General features: G+C 46.9%; 1 protein-coding gene across 2 annotated transcripts in view; it reads left to right on the forward strand.

The window, feature by feature from the left end:
• The window catches only part of SLC10A2 (solute carrier family 10 member 2), a 502,525-nt gene that overhangs the window by 388,010 nt on the left and 93,464 nt on the right, over positions 1 to 21,051 (forward strand). For both annotated transcript variants that reach the window (XM_033948187.1, XM_033948186.1), the window contains exon 5: positions 3,498 to 3,586. In XM_033948187.1, the coding sequence (XP_033804078.1) occupies positions 3,498 to 3,586 (89 nt within the window). The remainder of the gene's footprint in view (positions 1 to 3,497; positions 3,587 to 21,051) is intronic.

The following is a 21,051-nucleotide window of genomic DNA, read 5'->3' on the forward strand; positions in this document are numbered from 1 at the left end:
CATTGGTCTGACCCATTAAGGCTATTCTTATGTTCTTCTTCTGGGTGTTCACTGCAAGGTCATGAATATCCAATGGCCTAACATATAGCTGGATACTCAAAACAAAAACTTGGGAATAAGGTGTGTAATACCACATGGGTGGAGCAAATACTAATACAAAAAACACCCACACAAATGCTTATAAGAGAACACCTTACCAGTGTCAGTAGTGCTCAGAACCAATTACCGTATTTTCACATAGATAACGCGCACCGGTGTAAAACGCGCACACGGATATAGCGCGCAAAAAACACAAATTTATGTACAGAAATTTTTATATACCGCGCACACCCGTATACCGCGCATGCTGCCCGACTCTCCCGTCACCGCCTGACTCTCCTTTTGCCCGCCCCGACTCTCCTCTCGCCCGCCCGACTCTCCTCTCCCCCTTGAAGTCCTGTCCCCACCCTGAAAGCCTGATGCTCCCCCCGACGTCCGATTCACCCCCCCCCAGGACCGCTCGCACCCCCACCCCGAAGGACCGCTCGCACGCACCCGCACCCCCACCCCGAAGGACCGCTCGCACGCACTCCCACCCACACCCCCACCCTGAAGGACCGCTCGCACCCCCACAGCCTCCCGACCCCCCCATCATGTAGAAGCTCCTACCGGTGTCCTGCTGCTTCCTCTTTGCGGTCCCGACTCCCCGACACGATCGGGGCAAGAGGGAGCTCAAGCCCTCTTGCCCCAGCCAACCGCGGCACCCCTGACACGATCGGGGCAAGAGGGAGCTCAAGCCCTCTTGCCCCAGCCAACCGCGGCACCCCCGACACGATCGGGGCAAGAGGGAGCTCAAGCCCTCTTGCCCCCCCGACTCCCCGACACGATCGGGGCAAAAGGGAGCCCAAGCCCTCTTGCCCCGCCGACACCCCAACTCCCCGACAATATCGGGCCAGGAGGGAGCCCAAGTCCTCCTGGCTCTTGCGACCCCCCCCCGCTAGTTGTTCGGGCCAGGAGGGAGCCCAAACCATCCTGGCCACGGCGACCCCCTACCCCCACCCCGCACTACATTACGGGCAGGAGGGATCCCAGGCCCTCCTGCCCTCGACGCAAACCCCCCTCCCCCCGACGACCGCCCCCCCCCAAGAACCTCCGACCGCCCCCCCAGCCGACCCGCGACCCCCCTGGCTGACCCCCACGACACCCCCACCCCCCTTCCCCATACCTTTGTATAGTTGGCCGGACAGACGGGAGCCAAACCCGCTTGTCCGGCAGGCAGCCAACGACGGAACGAGGCCGGATTGGCCCATCCGTCCCAAAGCTCCGCCTACTGGTGGGGCCTAAGGCGCCTGGGCCAATCAGAATAGGCCCGGGAGCCTTAGGTCCCTCCTGGGGGCGGGGCCTTGGGCACATGGTCGGGTTGAGCCCATGTGCCTCAGGCCCCGCCCCCAGGTGGGACCTAAGGCTCCCGGGCCTATTCTGATTGGCCCAGGTGCCTTAGGCCCCACCAGTAGGTGGAGCTTTGGGACGGATGGGCCAATCCGCCCTCATTCCGTCGTTGGCTGCCTGCCGGACAGGCGGGTTTGGCTCCCGTCTGTCCGGCCAACTATACAAAGGTACGGGGAAGGGGGGTGGGGGTGTCATGGGGGTCGGCCAGGGGAGTCGCGGGTCGGCTGGGGGGGCGGTCGGAGGTTCTTGGGGGGGCGGTCGTCGGGGGGAGGGGGGTTTGCGTCGAGGGCAGGAGGGTCTGGGATCCCTCCTGCCCGTAATGTAGTGCGGGGTGGGGGTAGGGGGGTCACCGTGGCCAGGAGGGTTTGGGCTCCCTCCTGGCCCGAACAACTAGCGGGGGAGGGGTCGCCAGGGCCAGGAGGACTTGGGCTCCTTCCTGGCCCGATATTGTCGGGGAGTTGGGGAGTCGGCGGGGAAAGAGGGCTTGGGCTCCCTTTTGTCCCGATCGTGTCGGGGAGTCAGGGGGGCAAGAGGGCTTGAGCTCCCTCTTGCCCCAATCGTGTCGGGGGTGCCGCGGTTGGCTGGGATCATGTCGGGACCGCCAAGAGGAAGCAGCAGGACACCGGTAGGAGCTTCTACATGATGGGGGAGGGTCGGGAGGCTGTGGGGGTGCGAGCGGTCCTTCAGGGTGGGGGTGTGGGTGCGGGTGGGAGTGCGTGCGAGCGGTCCTTCGGGGTGGGGGTGCGGGTGCGTGCGAGCGGTCCTTCGGGGTGGGGGTGCGAGCGGTCCTGCAGGGGGGGGTGTGAATCAGACGTGGGGGGGGGAACTATGTAAAGAAATTTTTGTACAACGCGCTCACGCGTATAGCGCACAAGGGTGTGCGCGGTACGTAAAAACCACGTATAATGCGCTCGTTATATGCGAGAAAATACGGTAAATGGCATTTAAAGATCACAACAGGGTAAAACCTCAGAAAATGTGCCTTTAATGTTCAGTTACTGCACTTTGATCACTGTAATGGTTGCAATTAATCCAAATGCTTAAAGGTATAAATAATTCAAAAAAATTGGGTACTCATCTGGGGTGTCCAACTATTCCAGGTTCTTATGCTTTTCACCAGACCAGGCTTCCTCAGAGAACCCACACATAAGATACTTTAAAGTGAATGTGATCTGCAAAAGGTGAAACAAAAGAACAAATGTGAACCAACCTGGAAGATAAAAGTTTATAAGATAAAAGATTTCAAAACACTACTGACACTGGTAAGGTGTTCTCTTATAAGCATATGTGTGGGTGTTTTTTGTACTAACATATAGCTGACCAGAAATGAAGTCACCACTAAGTAGTGCAGCAGCTGTTCATGTCCTGATATGCAAGGAAAAGCAAATGAGAATAGGTATTCTTGAAAACAGGAAAAAGCTTTTGTCCATATATGCAAGTTCAATTAAGGATCAATATTCAACGTGATTTAAATAACCAGGAGATGATCTTGGCTGTTTTAACTTGCTTGTATGAGATTGTCTAGGGATATTCAGTGGTGCTTAACTGGATACTGCTGCTGAATATCTCCTCTAACTGCCGCCAAAACCAGCTAATTTGTGGGCAGTCCAGGGGTAAAGTTAGGGTTGAGCAGAAACTCAGCCGGTTAGTGGTGATGTTCAAGCTCACTAACCAGCTAAATAACCACATAAAGTTAGGACAGTAAAATAACTGTCCTAACTTATGTGCTGAATTACCAGGCACTGTTGAGAATATCAGCCAGTGCTTGGTTAACTTCCAGGTCGGCAGTCATACCAAGATGTTCATTGCTAGAAGATGTGCATGACCTAGCATTGAATATCCGTGGTTATTTCAGCCCACAGCCTGAAGTGGCTTACTAGCTACTTAATGCCATGGGGTGAATATTGATTACTTAGTCATCATATTCTAACAGTCCCATTTGTGGCCTTTGTTGAGATTGAGAACTCTTGTTGTGGTTCAAGAATCACAGTGCAGGAGGAAATTGGTATGAAACATGAAAGATGATCATTTGGATTCTTTCTAAATTTATGAATAATCCTTTATTTCAGGCATTTCTTTGGTAGCCCTTGTAGTTCCTGTTGCAGTTGGCATTTTTGTTAATCACAAATGGCCAAAAATAGCAAAAGTTATCCTGAAGGTAAGACTAAAACATTATAAAATGTTACATACATTAATGTGATCTATTAAATGACCTGCTTTCTTCATCAAGGACTACTTTAAAAATCTTGTCATCAGAATTTCTTTTTGTCTACTTCCCTATGCAGAATATTAGCAAACAGTGGGAATAAATTGGTTGATGTTTTTTTGTCCTCATCAGCACTGATCTATACTGTTTAATCCAGGATTTTTCTTACAATGCTATCATGTACCTTGCCACATTTCTTCCAGTGAAAATAATGAAACTTTTTGAAAAGTCAGACAGATAATTACTAGAATCTGTCTTTGGTTCTCCTCCTTACTGAGCAGAGGACATACTGATGCATACAGCCAGGTGTTTCACAGGAGTTCAGTGTAATAAAGCACTTATCAACAGTAGAACAGATGCTAGCAAACTCATAGCATCTTTATGACATATTTAACTGAGGAGTACATACTATCCGGGTATACAGCTGTTTTCTTAAAGGCTGAGAAGAGGGCTATAGGCTAGTCAGGTACCAGAGATATGTTCAGGGGAAGGATTTGGCTTACATGCAAATTTTTGGAGTTTCAAATAGTGGGTATTAATGTATGTATATAGTTATGATGGAATAATTTTCAGTGGGAAAGTATATATGCATTTTAATTCTGAAAACTAGTGCCAACTTGTTCATTTTTGCCACAAATTAAGTGGCCTGTAAAAAAATATATATATATTTTAAATCTACCCTTTCTCTCAGGCTAAACAACCGATGTGTGGAGCCTGACAATATATAACACTCGTACCCTACACTCTCAATATTAAAAACAATTATAGAAATATTCAAAAACCAAAAAGACTTAATTGCACTGAGTTCCCGCAGTATGGACCCCAAAGTGATGGACTTGGTCAGGAACCGGTTGAGTGGAAGGCGACAGATGGTAGTAGTTAATGGAGATCACTCTAAGGAAAGGGAGGTTACCATTGGTGTGTCTCAAGGTTCGGTTCTTGGGCCTGTTCTTTTAAAACATTTTTGTAAGTTATATTGCTGAAGGGCTGTCAAGTAAGATTTGCCTCTTTGTGGATGATACTAAAATCTGCAATAGAGTAGACACCCTTGATGGTATGAAAAGCACGAGGAAGGACCCAGCAATGATCTGAAATTTGGCAGCTAAGATTTAATGCTAAGAAATGTAAGGTCATGCATTTGAGCTGCAAAAACCCAAGAAAGCAGTACCGTTTAGGAGGTGAAGACTTTTTGTGCATGAAAGAAGAGCAGGACTTGGGTGTGATAGTATGTGATGATCTTAACACAGTAACATAGTAAATGACGGCAGATAAAGACCCGAATGGTCCATCCAGTCTGCCCAACCATACATGCTCCATAAATTAATCATTTGATTTAAATGGTCCTTTTTCTTAGATATTTCTGGGCCAGAAACCCAGAGCCCTGCCTGGTAGTGTGCTTAGGTTCTATCTACTGTAGTCTCTGTCAAGGCTCACTCTAGCCATCGAAGCCCTCCCCAGCCCATCTTCAACTGAATGTCCATATACAGGACACAGACCATGTAAGTCTGCCCAGTACTGGCCTTAGTTCCTTCAATGTTAGCCCATTATTTTCTGATTAGAGATTCTCTTTGTTCATCCCATGCTTGTTTGAACTCTGTCACCGTTTTCTTCTCCACACATCAACCACCCTCTCCATAACGAAGAATTTCCTAACATTACTCTTGAGTCTATCACTCCTCAACCTCAAATTATACCCTCTTGTTTTACCATTTTCCTTTTTCTGGAATAAATTTTGTTCTACGTTAATACCTTTCAAGTATTTGAACGTCTGAATCATATCTCCCCTGTCCCTCCTTTCCTCTAGGGTATACATATTCAGGGCTTCCAGTCTCTCTTCATGCGTCTTGCGGAACAAACCTGCTACCATTTTAATCGCCTTCCTCTGGACCACTTCAAATCTTCTTATGTCCCTTGCCAGATATGGTCTCCAAAACTGAACACAATACTCCAAGTGGGGCCTCACCATTGACCTGTACAGGGGCATCAACACCTTCTTTCTTTTACTGGTCACGCCTCTCTCTATACAGCCTAGCATCCTTCTGGCAACAACCACCACCTTGACAAACTGTTCCTTTGCCTTTAGATCTTCAGACACTATCATCGCAAGGTCCCTCTCCCCATCCTGTCACAACCACCCTCCGGCTGCAGCTGGTCTGAGTGGCACCCCTCTAGGGGTCGCACAGATTTTAGGACACTACTGATTTCTGGTGTTTAACCATTAAGACACCACACACCATCTGTAACTGAAATTCTAACTATGCTTTATTATAACTCAGTTCATAAAAGTATCTGGCTTTTCCCAGCCTCAAAAGAAAGTCCAAACGGAACAATTCAAAAGACAAAATTCAGAATACAGTTCACAGTGTCAGAATGCTCCCAATCAAAGGAAATTTCAGCATCAATTCATACTTGCAACAAACAAAAGAAAAAACATTTGGAAAGAGTTCCTGGGTTTCTCTGTGCCTCAGAGTCTTCCCTTCAGGTGTGTCTTTATTCAGGTGTTCTTTAAGCCACATGTAGGGCAGGCAGGAAGTTCAAACAGGTAGAATCTTTGCAAAAGAGTTCTGTTCTCACCCTGAGTTCAAACATATAAATCTCAATGAGTTAGAGCAGGAAAGAAAATTTTAAAACACTTTTCAGAGCTGTGCTGGGCTAATCAGCACAGCTCCTGTGCTTCTGCACTAGCCAGTCTCTTATACAATCCCACAGGAAAAAACCCCCACAAGAAAAATAAAACTTTCAGTGGTTCCTCCTAGAACAGGGACAACTCTGTTCCTTGAGAGCCGGAATCCAGTCGGGTTTTTAGGATTTCCCCAATGAATATGCATTGAAAGCAGTGCATGCAAATAGATCTCATGCATATTCATTGGGGAAATCCTAACAACCCGACTGGATTCCGGCCCTTGAGGACAGGAGTTGCCCACCCCTGTCCTAGAACCTGGGTATCACACAATACTGTGTAGCAAAGAGTTCCTTATTGCAAAAGAAAAAAACTCAAAGTCTCTAGCACTGGTCATCAGCAAGAGGCAAAACCACTCCACTTTTAAACACGGTCAGCATTTCATAATAATCTTACTTGCCTTAGTTCAAACAGCCCTCTATTGCTTGTTGGTCTGCATTTGCTTCTCTTAGGTCCATGGCTTATGGCAAATCTCCTGTTACCTGACCCTCAGCCTTGGCTTCTCCCTGGCTATGTGGCTTAGCTACTTCCTCAGTCTGGTTCGCTCTCTTTTCCTGCCTAGGACCAGGGCAGGACTAATTCTTCGAGAGCCCCTAGGCACACAATTACACTGAGCCCCCCCTGGCATTGCCCCGCCCCCATTTATCTGTTTTCTTATTTACTTCTTTATTTCCACTTGTATTTCTTTCTTTTTTTAATTCAAACAAAGATTAGCATACCAGTGCACAGTTTTTCTTCTATGCAACCCCCAAACATCTCTGAACAAATTCCCCTTCCTTCCCTTCCCACCTACTTACCCAGGACTTTAACTCTGAACCCTTTCCATACATATATAAAAGTGTTCAAATATATTGTAAAGCAGTAATACTATCCGAAATATAAGTCTATATTAATAACCAAGTTTACAACGCCTCTCAACTGCCTCATTCTATGTCAACCAACTATAACCCATATGTATGTATAAACAACCAAATCTGTGACTCCTCTAGTATGTTCCACTCCATGTATATTAACTTGTAACAAAACAACAAGCCAAAGAGTCCACCAAAGAATTCATCATGAAACAAAAGAAGATTGGCAGACAATAAGGAGATGCAAATCAGGTTTATTCAAGGTGCTCCCAAAAACCATGCCTAATGCATTTCGCCAAACAAGGTTAGTCAATGCTAACAGAAAACCATATTTTTCATACACATGGAACACAGATACACCCTCACCCAGTATGGAATAAGTAATTACATTACATTACATTACATTAGTGATTTCTATTCCGCTTGTACCTTGCGGTTCAAAGCGGATTACATAAGAAGAAGCTGGACATTTCCAGGAGGGTACGTGACATTTAGGGTAAGACATAGTTACAGAATGAGTATAGACTTGGTAACATTGGATGAAAGCAGTTATATTACATTACATATCAAATCTTTTTCCAGGCGTTGGTAGGTAATATGAATCGGTAGGATGAATTAGGTTTTTTTTTTTTGTTTGTTTTTTTTTTTGGTCGGTTGAGGATATGGTGTCAGGGAGTGGGTAACCTGGTCGGTGTATGTGGAAGAGGAGATTAGGTGTTTTGAATATGCTTTTTGAAAAGTAGCGTTTTGAGTTCTTTGCGGAATGCTTTGAAGTCAGATGTTGAGGTTAACAATCTGGTTATGGAGGGTTCGAGTTTTGCTGCAAGCGTTGCTATGAGGTTATCGTAAAGCTTTTTACGATGAGTGCCATTGAGTGGTGGGTATGAGAATGGTGTCAGTGTTCTTCTTATTCTGGGTGGAAGGTTGCGGTGTAGGCGATCGATTAGATAGGCAGGTGCTGTACCGTTGAGTACTTTGAAGATTAGACAGTATAGTTTGAGTTGGATTCTGGCTCTAATCGGTAGCCAATGTGAGTCTAGGTAGGCGTTAGTTATGTGGTCATATTTTCCGAGGGAATAGATTAGTCTGAGAGCTGTGTTCTGAATGGTCTGTAGGTTTTTGATCATTTTTGTAGGACATGGTAGATATAGGATATTGCACAAACTAAAAATAGAAATATAAGAACATAAGAACATAAGAAGTTGCCTCCGCTGAGGCAGACCATAGGTCCATCCTGCTCAGCGGTCCGCACCCGCGGCGGCCCATAAGGCCCATTGCCTGAGCAATGGTCTATACCTATCTATACCCCCCAATCCCTTTTTCTTCTAGGAATCTATCCAAACCTTCTTTGAAACCATTTAATGTTTTCTTGTCTACTACAGCCTCTGGAAGCGCGTTCCATGCATCCACCACCCTCTGAGTGAAAAAGAACTTCCTAGCGTTTGTTCTAAACCTGTCCCCTTTCAATTTCTCCGAATGCCCCCTTGTACTTGTGGCGCCCCTTAATTTGAAAAATCTGCCCCAGTCTACTTTTTCTATGCCCTTCAGGATCTTGAAGGTTTCTATCATGTCTCCTCTAAGTCTCCGCTTTTCCAGTGAGAAAAGTCCCAACTGCTTCAATCTGTCGGTATATGGGAGATTTTCCATTCCCTTTATCAGTTTAGTCGCTCTTCTCTGTACTCCCTCAAGTACCGCCATGTCTTTCTTGAGGTACGGCGACCAGTACTGGACACAGTACTCCAGATGCGGCCGTACCATTGCACGATACAGCGGCATGATGACTTCCTTCGTCCTGGTCGTAATACCCTTCTTAATGATACCCAGCATTCTGTTTGCTTTCCTAGAGGCTGTGGCACATTGCGCCGATGCCTTCAGTGTTGCGTCTACCATCACTCCCAGGTCTCTCTCCAGGTTACTGACCCCTAGTGATGTTCCCCCCATTTTGTATGTGAACATCGGGTTCTTTTTCCCCACGTGCATGACCTTGCATTTCCCCACGTTGAAGCTCATCTGCCACTTTTCGGCCCACTTTTCCAGCTGCGTTAGATCCTTTTGGAGATCCTCGCAGTCTTCCTTGGTTTGAGCCCTGCTGTATAGTTTGGTGTCATCTGCAAATTTAATGACTTCACACTTAGTTCCCGCCTCTAGATCATTTATGTAGATATTGAACAAGAGCGGTCCCAGCACCGACCCTTGCGGAACTCCGCTCGTGACCCCTTTCCAGTCTGAGTAGTGTCCCTTTACGCCAACCCTCTGCTTCCTGTTTGCCAGCCAGTTTTTGATCCATCGGTGGACCTCCCCTTGTACCCCGTGGTTCTATATCTTTTTAAGCAGTCTCTCGTGTGGCACCTTGTCGAAGGCTTTTTGGAAGTCAAGGTAAATGATGTCTATAGATTCCCCTTTATCCACCTGGCTGTTCACTCCCTCAAAGAAGTACAATAAGTTTGTGAGGCATGACCTACCCTTACAGAAGCCATGTTGACTCGGTTTTAGCTGCCCATTTTTTTCGATGTGTTCACAGATGCTGTCTTTAATCAGTGCCTCCATCATCTTTCCCGGGACTGAGGTCAGGCTCACCGGCCTGTAGTTTCCCGGGTCCCCCCTTGCGCCCTTCTTGAAGATTTGCTATTTTCCAATCCTCCGGGATCTCTCCGGTTTTTAAGGATAGGTCGAAGTGGCTCCGCTATTACGTCTTTTAGTTCCTTGAGTACCCTTGGGTGAATGCCATCCGGACCCGGCGATTTGTCGCTCTTTAGTCTGTCAATCTGCTTGAGTACATCCTCTTGGCTTACCTCTAAATCGACCAGCTTATCGTCTTGGTCTCCTATTACGATCTCCTCGGGTTCTGGAATGGTGGTTATATTCTCCATCGTGAAGACTGACGTGAAGAACTCATTTAACCTGTCAGCTATCTCTTTCTCTTCTTTTACAACTCCCTTTCTATCTCCATCGTCCAATGGTCCCAATTCTTCTCTCGCCGGTTGCTTCCCCTTGACGTATCTGAAGAACGACTTGAAGTTTGTTGCTTCCTTTGCCAGTCTCTCTTCGTATTCTCTTTTTGCTTTTCTAACCACTCGGTGACACTCTTTCTGGTGTTCTTTGTGTCCTTTTTGGTTCTCCTCTGTTTGGTCTTTTTTCCATTTTCTGAACGATGCTTTCTTGTCGCTTATCGCCTTCTTCACTGCACTTGTTATCCACACGGGGTTTTTTGTTCTATTTTTTTTGCACCCTTTTCTGAACTTGGGGATGCATATGCTTTGTGCTTCGTGCACAGTCTCCTTGAATAAGGTCCAGGCTTTTTCTACGGATTCCGTCTTCCCTATGTTGCCTTTGAGCTTCTTTCCCACCATTTTTCTCATGGCATCATAATTTCCTTTTTTGAAGTTGAGTGCCGTCGTTGTGGTTCTTTTCCCCTTTGATGATCCAATTTCAAGCCTGCACTGGATCATGTTGTGATCGCTGTTACCTAGTGGGGGTAATACCGCCACCTCCTTTGCTGTCCCCCCTAGTCCGTTGAAGATTAGGTCAAGAGTGGCATCGCCCCTTGTTGGTTCCGTGACCAGCTGCTCCATGAAACAGTCCCTCGTGACTTCTATGAATTTTGTCTCTCTTGCGCAGTTTGAGTGCCCAATACTCCAGTCTATCCCAGGATGGTTGAAGTCCCCCATCACCACCACATTTCCGCTTCTGCATACCTGCTTCAGTTCAGCCTCCTTCTCCTGGTCGATTTCTTCCGGTTGTCCAGGTGGGCGGTAGTACAGACCCAGTTTTATGTCTGCTCCTGCTCCTCCCTGTAGCTTAACCCATAGTGATTCCAGACCATCCGCCCGTACTGTTGTTTCCGTCCTGGCTGATGGTATGGAGTCTTTTATGTACAGCACTATTCCTCCACCCTTTTTATGTGTCCTGTCTCTCCTGTATAGCTTGTACCCTGGTATGGCCACATCCCATTGATTGTCCTCAGTCCACCACTTTTCTGTGACTCCAATTATGTCTAGGTCCTTATTGCTGGCTGTGATTTCCAGTTCTCCCATTTTGGCCCTCAGGCTCCTAGCATTTGTGTATAGGCAGTTTAAGACCCAGTTTTTTGTCCTCTCTCTTTGTTTCCCTTGTGCTTTGGTATTCCTGTAGTTTCCCTCATGGTTTACCAGCCCCTGAGCTTCCTCCTCCTCCTGTTGTGTGTGTGTGACGTCCTCTGCCTGTTTCCCCTGTGCCTCCTGCTCTCCTAATTCCCACTCAATTCTGGGCTCTTTTTCACAATGACTTTGCCCCTCTGTTTCCTGTTGTTCTGTGTTGGTGCCGCTTACCTGGTCCATTTGTGCCCTCGATCCCTGCAATGCGTCTTTAGGTCCTTTTTCAACCCATACACCCTCAGTCCCGAGTCCTCTTATACACTGTCCCAGTTCAGTACCTTTGTCAGGTACTGATGTCCGATGTGTCGAGGTCAGGTCGACTATCGGCTTTCCCCTTCTTCTCAGTTTAAAGCCAAGTCTATGACGTTCTGGACGTTGCGTGCCAGCATCCTCGTCCCAGCTGTGCTAAGGTGCAGTCCATCTTTTCTGTAGAGCTTGTTCTTCCCCAAGAAGGTAGTCCAGTTCCTAACAAAGTGAAAGCCCTCCTCCTCGCACCATCTCCTCAGCCAGAAGTTAATTGATTGTAGTTCGCTCTGTCTCTTTGTGTCCGCTCTCGGTACTGGCAGGATCTCTGAGAAGGCTATCTTCCTTGTCCTTAGTCTCAGTTTCCTCCCCAGGGTCCTGAACTGGTCCGTTAGTGTAGTCCTGTTGAAGTTTCTCCTGCTGATGTCGTTGGTTCCGATGTGGATCACTACTGCTGTCTCCTCCGTCTCGGCTCCCTCCAGGATCCTCTCGATATTATTGATGATGTCTTTTGTTCTTGCCCCTGGGAGACATGTTACCAGTCTGTCCTCTCTCCCTCCGGCTATATGACTGTCTACTCCTCTCAGGATTGAGTCCCCGACCACGATAGCCGATCTCCCCTTCTTCAACTGTCTCTCTGGTCTCAGATCTGTGTCATATGTGTAGTCCGTTTGTCCGTCCTCTGGGCTCTGCTGTGTCTCCGCCCCTGGTCTCAGGTCTCTGTCATCTGCGCAGTTCGCTAGTCCTTTCTCCTGGCTCTGATGGATCTCCTCCTCCTCTGCCTGCCCAGGTCCTCCGCAAGGTCCTAGTTCGATGGTGTCTGGTGATTCCTGTCGTCCAACTGTCGGTTCCCTCCTGGTGTGTTGGTGGTCCTGTGCCTCTACCATCTTGCAGGCCTCCTCAATGAATTTCTCGAGCTCCCTAACTTGTTCTGCGATGTGGCTCTCTCTGGCGGTGTCCACGGTTGTCCAACACTGTTCTTCCAGGGTGCACAGTCCCTCCAGTTCTTGTACTCGAACCTGCAGTCTCCCGACCTCCTTCTTCAGGCTATCCAGTTCCTGACATCGATTGCAAATGTATACCTGCCTCCCGGAGGGGAGGTAGTCATACATATGGCACTCGATGCAGAAAACTGGGTAGCTCCCCTGGGTTCCTGTAGCCTCCATTCCTGTAGCCTTGGTGATTTGGGAGCGGTGCCTGACGTGCAGTTATCTGAAAAAGTAGAGAGAGAGAAAGAGTGATAAGAGTGAAAGAGAATAGAAATTTTTTTTTTTTTTTTTTTTATAGGTTAGAAGTTATTGAGGTTAGAAGTTAGAAGTTGGGTTAGATTTGCTGCTGGGCTGCCTGGGCTCCTTCACAGGCTTCCTTCGCCTTCGCCGTGCGCCGAACGGCTGGGCGCCGTTGGCTCCCCTCCTTTTAAGGGGGGGGAGTCCGGGCACCGACGCTGCTGTGACGCGGCACGGGTGGGCGGAGCTACCTCTCGCCACCCGTTCTGCGCTGTCGCTATCCCCTGCCTCCCCTAAAGGTTAAATTGAACCGCCTAGAAGCCAAATTGCATACAGTGAAACACCACAGAAACAATGACACATAACCCCCTAATACTCTGTAAAATATAAATATAGCAGATGTAAATTTGAAGCCACTGACACATTTTGATCACTATTGAAAATAAAATCATTTTTCCTACCTTTGTTGTCTGGTGATTTCATTAGTCTCTGGTGTGCATTCTTTCTTTCTTCCTCCTGCATGCTTCCTTTCCCCCAGACCTCATCCCAACCAACATCTCTCTTTCTGTCACTCCATGAGTCCAACTTTTTCTTCCTCTCTCCCTTCCTGCCCCCTGCCACCCAATATACTCAATTCCCTCCTCCAACTTTAAACTTTTTCTTCCTCTCTCCCTGCCCCTTCCCTTTCTTTTTCTCTCTCCCTGCCCCCTCCCTTTCTTTCGCTCCCTGCCCCCTCTTTCTTTGTTTCATTCTCTCTCCCTGCCCCTTTCTTTCTTTCAGGCCAAGCCACTGCCATGATTTCTCCCTGCTTCCCCGATGCGGCGGGCCCACAAGCCTTCTCGCCCGACATCAATTCTGATGTTGGGAGGGGGGGAAAGAAGGTTTGTGGGCTGCCGTGTCAGGGAAGCAGGGAGAAAGCAGTCAATCATCGCAGCCCAAAACAGAAGGCAAGGGCCCAGGGCAGCTGCTCTCCTTGCTCCCTGCAAATGCTGGCCCTGCCTGCTAATACAGCCAAGAAGGGGGAAGATGAAGAGTTCCAGCCAGCAGGGGAGGGAAAGCTGAAGAGTATGGGGGAGGAGGCAAGGCAAGAGATCACTTCTCCCCCAAACCCAAAATTGTTCTTTTCAGAGGGGCCCCGACACGGCAGCTGTTCTCACAAGCTGCCGGCGGCTGCCCCAAAGTTTTCCCTCTGCCGCAACTTCCTGTTTCCGACAGGGCAGATCGCGGCAAAGGAAAAACTTCGGGGCAGTCGCTGGCAGTTTGTGAGAACAGCTGCCATGTTGGGGCCCCTCTGAAAAGGACAATTTAGGAATTTAACAAAGAAGTTCGGACCATGGGGCTCCCTGGATCTGTTGGGCCCAGGGCAGCTGCCCTGTTTGCTCCCCTCTAATGCCAGCCCTAGGGCCCCCTTGACAATTCCAGGCCCTAGGCACATGCCTCCTGGGCCTACCCTTTAATCCGGCCCTGCCTAAGACACCTCCTCCTCTCTTAGCAGTGCAGCTAGCATTTAATAGGCAAGTACCCCATCCCCAACCACCAGGTGAAGGAGTTCTATTGCACTATGCAGCTGCCTGTTTCCTGATTAAAACTGTCAGTTCAATGTGTATTGCACTTTAGACCCATCTGCTTTCTTGCTCCCTCTGGTGCTTCTGGAGAAAACACCAGTTTCTGGATTTTCTGTTTTTCTCAAAGTTGGAATATCTCTAACAGCCTCAACTGGCTCTGCTACCTTAGGGAACTCCTAGCAGGCATACCCTGCATACCACAATCCGTGCATATCAGCCTCTCACCCAGCACATACAGTACTTCTGATTTCTAATGCCCAAATGCATTACTCTGTACTTCTTTGCATTGAATTTTAGTTGCCAGATATTAGATCGTCGTTCTAACTTTTGCAGATCCTTTTTCATGTTTTCTACTCCCTCCTCAGTGTCTACTCTGTTACAAATCTTGGCATCATCCGCAAAAAGGCAAACTTTTCCTTCTAACCCTTCGACAATGTCGCTTACAAACATATTGAACAATATCAGCCCCAGCATCGATCTCTGAAGGACTCCACTACTCACCTTTTCCTCCTCCGAGCAAATTTCATTAACCACAACCCTCTGGCGTCTATCAGTCAACCAGTTTCTAATCCAGTTCACCACTTTGGATCCTAACTTCAGCCCGTCAAGTTTTTTCAACCGCCTTCTATGAGGAACTGTGTCAAAGGCTTTGATGAAATCTAAGTAAATTATATCTAACATACTGTATGCCCTTGATCCAATTCTCTGGTCACCCAATCAAAAAATTCAATCAGATTTGTTTGGCATGATTTACCTTTAGTAAAACCATGTTGCCTCGGATTCTGTAACCCATTTGATTCTAGGAATTTCACTATCCTTTCTGTCAGCAATTCTTCCATTATCTTTCCAATAACCAAAATGAGGCTTACCAGCCTGTAGTTTCCCGCTTCATCTCTGCAACCACATCCACTCTTCTCCAAGCCCCAGGAACCACACCCATCTCCAAAGATTTGTTGAACAAATTTTTAATAGGACCCATCAGAACCTCTCTGAGCTCCCTCAATATCCTGGGATGGATCCCGTCCGGTCCCATCGCTTTGTCCACCTTAAATTTTTTAAGTTGTTCATAAACACTTTCTTCCTTGAACTGCACAGTATCTACTCCATTCTTATGTGTAACTTTGCCAGACAATCTTGGTCCTTCTCCAGGATCTTCTTCCGTGAACACAGAACAGAAGTGTTTTGTTTAACATGTTTGCTTTTCTCTCATCACTCTCCACATATTGATACATATCATCTTTTAGTCTCACAATTCCATTTTTCATCTTCTTCTTTTCACTAATATATCTGAAAAAATTTTGTCTCCCTTTTTTACATTTCTAGCCATTTGCTCTTCCAATTGCGCTTTCACCAGACGTATCTCTCTCTTGGCTTCTTTCAGTTTCATCTGGAAGTCCTTTCTGTGCTCCTCTTATTTGGTATTTTTATATTTCACGAACGCCAGCTCTTTTGCCTTTATTTTCTCCGCCACAAGTTTAAAGATCCATTTTGGTTTCCTTTTTCTCTTGTTTTTATTTATTTTCCTCACATAAAAGTCAGTAGCCATTTTTATTGCTTCTTTCAACTTAGACTACTATTTTTCCACTTCCCTTATGTCCTCCCATCCTAACAGCTCTTTCTTCAGGTATGCTGCCATTTTACTAAAGTCCGTACATTTGAAATCTAGGACTTTGAGTTTTGTGTGGCCTTCCTCCACTTTAGTTGTTATATCAAACCAAAGTGCTTGAAGATCGCTATTATCCAGGTGGGCACCCACTCGAACATTAGAGATACACTCCCCATTTGTGAGGACCAGATCTAGTATCACTTTTTTCCTCATGGGTTCCATCACCATTTGTCTGAGAAGAACCTCTTGGAAGGCATCCACAATCTCCCCACTTCTTTCCGATTCCGGCAGATTGAAGTCACCCAACAGCAGCACCTCTTCTTTCTTTCTGAACTTTTTGATATCTGCAATCAGATCTTTATCAATTTGCTACAATTGAGTCTGAGGTCTGTAGACTATACCCACATAGAAAGAAGTTTCATCTTCTCTTTTCAAAGTGATCCATATCGCTTCTTCCTCTCCCCAGGTCCCCTGCATTTCATTCGCTTGGATATCAATCTTTACATAGACAGCTACTCTGTCACCTCTTTGACCATCTCTGTCCTTTCTAAAAAGATTACCGTATTTTTCACTCCATAAGACGCACTTTTTTTCCATCCAACAGTGGGTGAAAATGTTGGTGCGTCTTATGCAGCGAAGATACAAATTTTTACCCTCCCCTGTAATGTTTTAAAATAACCCCCCCATACCTTTTTATAACAATCTCGCAACTTCGCACAGCAAAACTCTGCAACCCTCAGCCTTTTGAAAAACTGTATGCCAGAACATTACAGTAGCTATACTAAAACTCGCAGGAGGCAAACAGCTGACAATCACCCAACTGCGCTTGCTGGCTTGCTTTTTCTGATTGGCTGCAACACATTTTGTGTTTCTACCCCGCCCCACATGGGTTAGGCTGCGGTGAAGGGGCTGCTGCGGCTGCAGCGGCTATAGCCACTGGCTCTGGTTGTACGTCTGGAGTGTGGGAGGGCTGCCGGCATGAGAAATCTCCCAATGAGGTAAATTGTTGTCAGGGAGCACCAGCAGCCGTCCTCACTCAGTCGCCGCCAGGTGACGAGGGCTCAGTCCCCGCCAGGTGACGAGGGCTCAGTCCTGCTAGACTGGCTATTGCTGCTGATAGGGTAGAGGTTCGGCTCTTAGGCCCCCTTTTATTAAACCGCGCTAGCAGTTTGTAGTGCCAGGAGCCACGCTGAATGCCCCGCTCTGCTCCCGACACTCATAAAGTTCCTATGAGCGTCAGGAGCAGTGCACAGCATTCAGTGTGGCTCCCGACGCTACACAGTACTAGCACGGTTTCATAAAAGGGGCACTGCGATGTTGTTGCTGTGGAGAGGCTCGTGTGGCATCACCCTGGAGAACGAGGAAGGGCAACAGATGAAGGGAAAGAGAGGCAGGAAGGATAAAGAAGGTGGTGAAAAGAGTCCTGAGCTTTAGGCTATTTCTGCGAGATAAGAGAAGTGGAAGAGGTGGGGCACAATGAAAAGTGCATTTTTGCTCTGCCTCAGATGCTTGGTCATCAACAACAGATTTTTTAAAAAGGTACCGGGGTGGCTGCCTATGGGGTTTTCACTCTATAAGACCCTGTCCAGGCCTACCACTAGACCACCAAAAAGGTGGGAGCATTGCACTATACGTCAGAGAGAATCGAGTCTACCGGAGAGAACACAAAGATTAAATCAGAGTCTCTAAGGGTCAAAATTATGGGAATAGAACAGAAATGAAGATCGGCATCTACTACCGACCCCCATGGCAGTCAGAAGAAATTGATGGAGAAATGACGAATGAGATTAAACACAACTGCAAGGGAGGCAACGCAGTTATCATGGGTGACTTAAGAACATTAGAAATGCCATTGATGGGTCAGACCAGTGGTCCATCATACCCAGCAGTCCACTCATGCAGCGGCCCTTTGGTCAAAAACCAACGCTCTAACTGAGACTAACCCTACCTGCGTACACTCCGGTTCATCAGGAACTTGTCTAACTTTGTTTTGAATCCCTGGAGGGTGTTTTCCCCTAAGACAGACTCTGAAAGAGCATTCCAGTTTTCTACAACTCTCTAGGTGAAGAAGAACTTCCTTATGTTCGTACGGAATCTATCCCCTTTTAACTTTAAAAAGTGCTCTCTCGTTCTACCTACCTTGGAGAGGATGAAAAACCTGTCCTTATCTACTAAGTCTATCCCCTTCAGTACCTTGAATGTTTCGATCATGTCCCCTCTCAGTCTCCTCTGTTCAAAGAAGAAGAGGCCCAGTTTCTCTAATCTTTCGCTGTACGGCAACTCCTCCAACCCCTTAACCATTTTAGTCGCTCTTCTCTGGACCCTTTTGAGTAGTACCGTATCCTTCTTCATGTACGACGACAAGTGCTGTACACAGTACTCCAGGTGAGGGAGCACCATGGGGATAGACTGGAACCTAGGCACCTCCGGCTGCGGTAGGGATACCAAGTTCCTGGATGCTGTAGGCGATTGCTTCCTGGAACAACTCATCAAGGAAAATACAAGAGAAACACAATTCTGGACTTAATTCTAAATGGACTACAAGGACTGGTGCAAGGTGTAGAAGTAGAAGGGACGCTGGGAACCAGTGATCACAATATGATCCGCTTCGACATGCACACAAGGGCAAAACATCGATCCAAAATGACAGACACGGTGCTGAACTTCCGTAAAGGAAATTACAAAGGGATGAGACTCATGGTGGGGGAGAAGATTAAGAAGAGGAAAAACATTATAAAGACGCTAGAGCAAGCATGGTCCCTTTTTAAGGGCACGGTCACCAGGGCACAAAATCTGTATATACCGCGTTACAGCAAAGGATCCAAGCGGAAAAAGAACAAGTAACTGGCGTGGCTCACTGTAGCGGTAAAGGAAGCGATCAGAGACAAGAAAATTTCATTAAGAAATGGAAAAGGTAAAAACAGATGAAACTGGAAAAGCACATACAGCATCAAAGCAGGTGGTTAAAAAGGGCCAAAAGAGACTCTGGGGAAAATATAGCCAAGGAGGCAAAAAACCTCAAGCCGTTCTCTTGATATATTAAGGGGAAATGACCCACGAAGGAAGCAGTGGAGCCATTAGATGACCATGGACAAAGCTATTGCCGACAAACTGAACACATTTTTTGCGTCTGTGTTTACCGAAGAGGATATACACAACATACTGGAAGCTGACAGGGTATACAAGGGAAACGAAGATGGGAAACTGAAAGGGTTGACGGTCAGTCTAGAAGAGGTATGCAGGCAGATTGATAGGCTTAAAAATAATAAATCCCCTGGACCGGATGGCATCCATCTGAGGGTAATCAATGAATTGAAAGGGGCTATAGCTGAACTGCTTCAACTAATAGCCAATCTGTCGATCAAATTGGGGAGGATTCCGGAAGACTGAAAGGTGGCAAATGTTACGCCGATCTTCAAGAAAGGTTCAAGGAGTGATCTGGGAAACTACAGACCGGTGAGTCTGACCTCGGTACCGGGAAAGATGGTAGAGGCGCAGATAAAGGACCGCATCATTGAGCACCTTGATGGACACAATCTAATGAGGACCAGCCAGCATGGCTTCAGCAAAGGAAGATCTTGCTTGACGAATTTGCTGCACTTCTTCGAAGGAGTAAACAGTTGGATAGACAAGGGTGACCCGGTCGACACTGTATATCTAGACTTTCAGAAGGCGTTCGACAAGGTTTCGCATGAACGACTACTTTGATAAATTGCGAGCCATGGAATCAAGGGTGAAGTACTCACGTGGATTAAAAATCTGGCAGGTGGATAGGAACAAAGAGTGGGGGTAAATGGACAATACTCAGACTGGAAAAGCATCACGATGGGAAGTGCCACAGGGTTCGGTGCTTGGACCTGTGCTCTTAAACATATTTATAAATGATCTGGAAATTGGTATGACAAGTGAGGTGATTAAATTTGCGGACGATATAAAGTTATCCAGAATAGTGAACACGCAGGAGGACTGCAAAGATCTGCAATGTGACAAACACGCTCGAGATATGGGCTGCGATGTGGCAAATGAGGTTCAATGTGGATAAGTGTAAGGTGATGTATGTCGGTAACAAAAATCTTATGCACGAATACAGGATGTCCGGGGTGGTACTTGGAGAGACCCCTCCCAGGAGAGAGACTTGGGAGTACTGGTTGACAAGTCGATGAAGCCATCCACACAGTGGATGGTGGCGGCGAAAAGGGCAAACAGAATACTAGGAATGATTAAGAAGGGGATCACAAACAGATCGGATAAGGTTATCATGCCGCTGTACTGGGCCATGGTACGCCCTCACCTGGAATACTGTGTCCATCACTGGTCGCCGTACATGAAGAAGGACATGGTACTACTCGAAAGGGTCCAGAGAAGAGTGACTAAAATGGTAAAGGGGCTAGAGGAGTTGTCGTACAGTGAGAGATTAGAGAAACTGGGCCTCTTCTACCTTGAAAAGAGGAGACAGAGGGGACATGATAGAACATTTTAAAATATTGAAGGAATAGACTTAGTAGATAAAGGCAGGTTGTTCACCCTCTCCAAGGTAGGGAGAATGAGAAGGCACTCTCTAAAGTTAAAAGTGGATAGATTCTGTACAAATGTAAAGAAGTTCTTCACCCAGAGAGTGGTGGAAAACTGGAATGCTCTTCCGGAGGCTGTTATAGGGGAAAACACCCTTCACGGATTCAAGACAAAGTTAGACAAGTTCCTGCTGAACTGGAGCATACGCAGGTAGGACTGGTCTCAGTTAGGGCACTGGTCTTTGACCTGGGGATTGCCACATGAGTTTACTGCTGGGCGCAATGGACCACCGGTCTGATACAGCAGCGGCAATTCTTATGTTCTTATGTTATGTACAGGGCATGGCGGTGGGAATTTTTTTTTCTTCGGTTTTCCTCCTCTACAGGTGAGTGCATCTTATGGTCGGGTGCGTCTTATAGAGTGAAAAATATGGTATATCCTGGTATATTTGCATCCCATCCATGGGAGTCACTGAACCATGTCTCTGTGAAAGCAACAATATCCAGTTCTGCTTCCAATATCAGGGCTTACAGATCATGAACTTTGTTGCTTATACTGCGAGCGTTTGTGGTCATCGCTTTCCAGCTATCTTTCAGTGGTA

This window comes from Geotrypetes seraphini, chromosome 6 (assembly GCF_902459505.1).
Source record: "Geotrypetes seraphini chromosome 6, aGeoSer1.1, whole genome shotgun sequence".
NCBI classification, from domain to species: Eukaryota; Metazoa; Chordata; class Amphibia; order Gymnophiona; family Dermophiidae; genus Geotrypetes; species Geotrypetes seraphini.